The 4,826-nt window shown below is 51.9% G+C and overlaps 1 protein-coding gene across 1 annotated transcript; it reads right to left on the bottom strand.

The window, feature by feature from the left end:
* Positions 1-718: 718 nt before the first annotated feature.
* On the bottom strand, positions 719-2,767 carry MCEMP1 (mast cell expressed membrane protein 1). Its single transcript, XM_021705499.1, has 6 exons — positions 2,657-2,767; positions 2,197-2,337; positions 1,522-1,650; positions 1,249-1,299; positions 990-1,159; positions 719-724 (listed from the first exon to the last, which is right to left on the bottom strand). The coding sequence occupies exons 1-6, from the start codon at positions 2,748-2,750 to the stop codon at positions 719-721; spliced, it is 591 nt and encodes a 196-aa protein (XP_021561174.1). The 5' UTR covers positions 2,751-2,767.
* Positions 2,768-4,826: the final 2,059 nt, after the last annotated feature.

The raw sequence follows: 4,826 nt of genomic DNA, 5'->3' as shown, positions 1-4,826 counted from the left end.
CACAACCTCGTGTCCCAGGGCTCCTGGTATCATGTCCACGGGCTCACTGTGTGCCTTTCCCCATCCCCCAACATTTGCCAGACCCTCCCCCACCAGGTCCCCAGAGCCCCCCAGGTGCTCCCAGTATGAGATCTAAAAGCCACATTCTTTTGCATGGGCCTTTATCGTCACAAATCACAAACTGTGAGTGCAGAAACAAAGGAACATACACGGGTACATGCTCCGAACCCCCTCGGTTGCATAATCAGTCACACTCACATCGGCACAGGGCACACACTGCAACACCCACAATTATAGTGATACACGGGGTGCCCCACGCACAGCGCCGCCATGACACACTTATACACAACGTACCGCGGATACTCACACGTGCTCACAGTGCTACCCGTGTTGCCCACACCCACACTCACACTGACACACTTTTGGGGTCCTTGCTGACACAGCCAACCACTGTGTCATGCATTATGCTCACAACACACCATGATCACACATGTGGCCAGCTTCACTGGGAGGTGCAGCTGGGTCTTCGATGTCTTCTCATTTGTTGAGGTTTCTGGGCAGAATGGAGACCCAAGGTCAGGCAGATCCCTCCCCCAGGAGGGAAACTGGGGCCACGTCTGTGGCTCCCACCTCATCCACCTCCCCAGTCCCAACTTACATGAGCTTGGCTTCGTCTCCAGTGCCTTGGAGATTTCCTGTAACTTGTTCTTGATTTGGTTCATGTCTGGGGGCAGGAGGACAGGAGAAATCTGGTGTGGGGTCTCACACAAGGCCCCCATGTTTATTGGAAGCCTCCTCCCTGCCCAACCCCCAGTCTGGGGTGCTGCGGAGCCTGTGTACTTGGTGTTCCCAGCAGCATTTAAATATCCCCTGAGTGACTCAGAGGGTGACATCCATCATGCCTCTAAACCCCCCTGTGCGCTGGGAGAATGGGACCCCTGCTGTCCCCTCCCCCCAATTCCCAGCACCCAGCATGAGACGAATCCCACCCAGTGAAGGTCTGCAACGGCACCTGTTAATAACGTCTTCATTTTATCACTCTCGGACTGGACATCTCTCTTGACCACGTTAATGCCCTGCTTGGCCTCCATGATGAGCTGCCGGACGGAGCTCCAGCCCTGATTCTGCTCCTCCTGACACTCCCGCACCGATTCGGAGACTGAGGCATGAAGTGGGCATGTCCGTATCACTGCTGCTCTCCTTACCCGCACCCCGACCCCTTGGGCCTCCCCCAGGTCCCACCCTCACTGTTCCAGAGCTCCCTTTTCAAGACCAGCAACTCCTGGGACATCTCAGAATCTGTTCAGGAGGAGGGGCGGAGGAGGCAGGAAAAGCCTTGAGGTGCCCCCAGTTCCGTAGGCCTGGGAACAAGGGTGGGGGAAGGGAGAGGAACGAGGGAGAAGGGAGACAGGGTGGAAACACTGGGCCGCGCGCCTCCTGAGTTCCCCCTCCACACTGCCCCAGCCCCCACCAAAAAAACAAGAAACAACAACAACAGCAACAACGAAAAACCCTACTCACTCTTTGCCAAGACCAAGGCCAAGAGGATGATGCAGGTCAGGGCAAGGAGGATGTACAGGATCATGAGGGCTCTGTGCAGACAACGGGGAACCTGGGCAGATTCTGAGGGTGGCCTAGACAGGGTTGGGGCTGGGGTAGAGGCAAGACAGGTGACCTCCAGGGCCCAACACCACCACCCAAACCATCAGCACTGACTCTAACATCATCAGAAACTCTGTCACCTGCACCTGCTCTTCCCAATTCCGTAGCCACTGTGACCACCAACATGCCCACTGACCAGAGCCACCAGCAGTTGTCCCTCATGCTGTCATCATCATGCTGCCCTTACCATCCCCTTTGCCAGCACTCACAATGTCAACAGTAGCTGTCACCAACACCCATCAACATCAGTGCCTACCATTGTCAGCATTGTCCCCAGCAACAGGTCTCATCAGCACCGTCATCGGCGCTGTCTAGGTGGTTCCTTCCTGATCCACTACATGGTCACCTCTCCACCATCACCATCACCCAAACTTTCACCAACACTTCCATCAACACCAGCACCACCGACATCATCATCCCCACCTGTGAAACTACCCCCCCCACCGACTGTAACACACAAGCCCTGATGACACCACACCCCACACCACTGACCCCGACCTCCACATGGTGCTCCTGGTTCCCATGATGCCCTACCATGGGCCCCTCCCAAGGCTGTGCAGTGTGCGCTGGCAGATGGCTGCTTGCCCTGATTCTTGAGGGGTGAATGGCTGCCCTTCAGCTTGTCCTGGTTTCTGAAGGTCAAGGTGATATTCTCATAGTCAGGGTTATCTGCACCTGTGGGTGGGTCAGTGAGAGTGGAAACCTGCCTGGAGCTCTGGGGCGGGGGTGGGGGTAGGAAGGGGGCTCAGAGATCTTGGCTCACCAAAACCCAGCACACAACAAATTTCTGGGGATAAAAGATAAGGAATGGGGAAAACAAGATCTGCTTCTTGGTTAGGTGGAGAGGGCGTGCATGATCGTTTGGGGGATACACATGCACACATACATTTTGGGGTAGGGGAAGGAGCCCTGTGACCCCACTTTCAGCCCCTTATCTCTCCCATCCCAAGCTCTCCCACCTGACCTCTCCCCTCCCCACCCTGAGGTGCCTAACCTTCCTTATTGGCTGGGGCCCTCTGTTTCTTGTCTTTGAAGGCTGCTGCCTGCATCTTGACCTCCTGCTTCATGTAGATTTTCTCAGACTCCATGGTTCCCAGTCTGCCAGTTTGCCCACACACATCCCCACCCACCGGAAGGTGTCATGGCAAATGAGGAAATCTCTGGGTTGGGGGTAGGGGGAGGAGAGGTCAGTCTCCTCTTTTCAGTGACCCAGGACCCTCCAGCCCTGGGGCATCCTCACCGCCCCCCCCCCCCCCCCAGATCAAGAGGGTCTTAGGAGACCAGAGGTCTCTTGGAGGGCCAAGCAGAGAAGCCCATAGACCCAGAGACAGGAAACAGCATGATCAGGAACCAGCAACAGAAATGTTAGCTAATGCTATGGTGGTCATCATGTTGCAATATACAAATGTATCAAATCGACACCTGTATACCTCAAACCTACACAATGTTATAAGTCAGTTATACTCAATATAATTAAATTTTAAAAACTCTAAAGGATGGTCACAAATGGACACAAAAGGACACAAGCTATGTATGTGTCTACCCAAATGAACATTGTCCCCTGCCCCTCTCAGGAGAGAATCTAGGCCCCTGGGAGTCCCACCCTTTAGGTTTGAGGTATCTGGGCTTGGAGGCAGGATTCCTAGGTCTCCCACATCGTCCTACCCCCTGCCCCAGTCCTACCCCTCAGCTCCACCCCAAGAAATTCTACTTCTTCAAGGCCCCGTGGAGGAAAGGAACGGATGTGAGGCAAGGGGACCAACCACTTGAGCTCCACCCATATCTGAGACAGAACCAGATGCACGCCTTGACCTAACGCTGGACATGGTGTCCCCTCTCCCTGGGTCCCCAGACAGAGAAACACTTGGAAACACTCACTCTCACCCATGCACCTGCTGACCTACCCACACTCATGCACGCTCCCGGAAACCGTGATACATCTGCTCACATATTCACATGGCTTGCCCGTTGGCAGGCTTCTACACGTGTTTGCCCCAGAGAAATATCCATATTCATGCATTCACATGTCTGCTCTTTGTCTAGATGTCTTCAAGCTCTCTTTGTGTCTGTGACCTTGAAAACTGGAGATAAAAACGAGACAAAGTTTGTAGGGAATTCTCTCTTTAAGTTTAGAACAGTGCCTTCTGGTAGAAATATAATGTAAACCACATCTTTAATTTAAAAATTTCTAGCAACCACGTTCAAAAGACAAAAAGAGACAGGCTAAATTAATTTTTTTTCATCTTGAAAAACTAAAACTTTATACCCATTAAGCACCAATCCCCCATTTCGACCTGCCCCCAGCCCCTGGCAAGCACCGTTCTTTTTGTCTCTGTGAACTTGACACTCTAGGGACCTCATGTAAAGGGACTTCCATGACTGGCTTATTTCACTTAACATAACATCCTCAAGGGGCGCCTGGGTGGCTCAGTTGGTTAAGCGACTGCCTTCGGCTCAGGTCATGATCCTGGAGTCCCGGGATCGAGTCCCGGGATCGAGTCCCGCATTGGGCTCTCCGCTCAGCGGGGAGCCTGTCTCTGACCCTACCCCCTCTCATGCTCTCTGTCCCTCATTCTCTCTCTCTCAAATAAATATATAAAATCTTTAAAAAAAAAAATAACGTCCTCAAGGTTCACCCATGTTGTAGCTTGTGTCAGAATGTCCTTCGTTTTTCAGGTCGAATGATGTTCCATCGTACATTCTTTTTTCAGGCTAAATTAATTTTAATAATGCATCTTATTTAACACAATATACCCTCAAAATTATCACTTCAGCATGTAGACGATACTAAAAAATTGAGATATATTACTTTTTTTTGGTACTAAATCTTCAAAAATCAAACGTGATTTACACTCACGGGGCATTTCAAGTGTTTGGTGGCTGTCATATTGGACAGCGCTGGTCTAGACCATTATGGTTCTCTCCCTTTGGAAAAAGTAAGTAAAAGATAATTAAAAAGACTTTTTAAAAAAAGATTTTATTTATTTATTTGACAGAGAGATAGAGCATAAGCGAGAGACGATGGTGGGGGGGGGGAAGTGGCAGAGGGAGAAGAAGCAGGGTCCCTGCTCAGTGGGGATCCCCTGCCAGGCTGGATCCCAGGACCCTGGGATCATGACCTGAGCTGAAGGCAGACACTTAACTGACTGAGCCACCCAGGCGCC

Source organism: Neomonachus schauinslandi, chromosome 1 (genome assembly GCF_002201575.2).
Source record: "Neomonachus schauinslandi chromosome 1, ASM220157v2, whole genome shotgun sequence".
Classification (NCBI taxonomy): domain Eukaryota; kingdom Metazoa; phylum Chordata; class Mammalia; order Carnivora; family Phocidae; genus Neomonachus; species Neomonachus schauinslandi.
The sequence above is the reverse complement of the archived record's forward strand: the minus strand, read 5'-3'. Positions and strand labels throughout refer to the sequence as shown.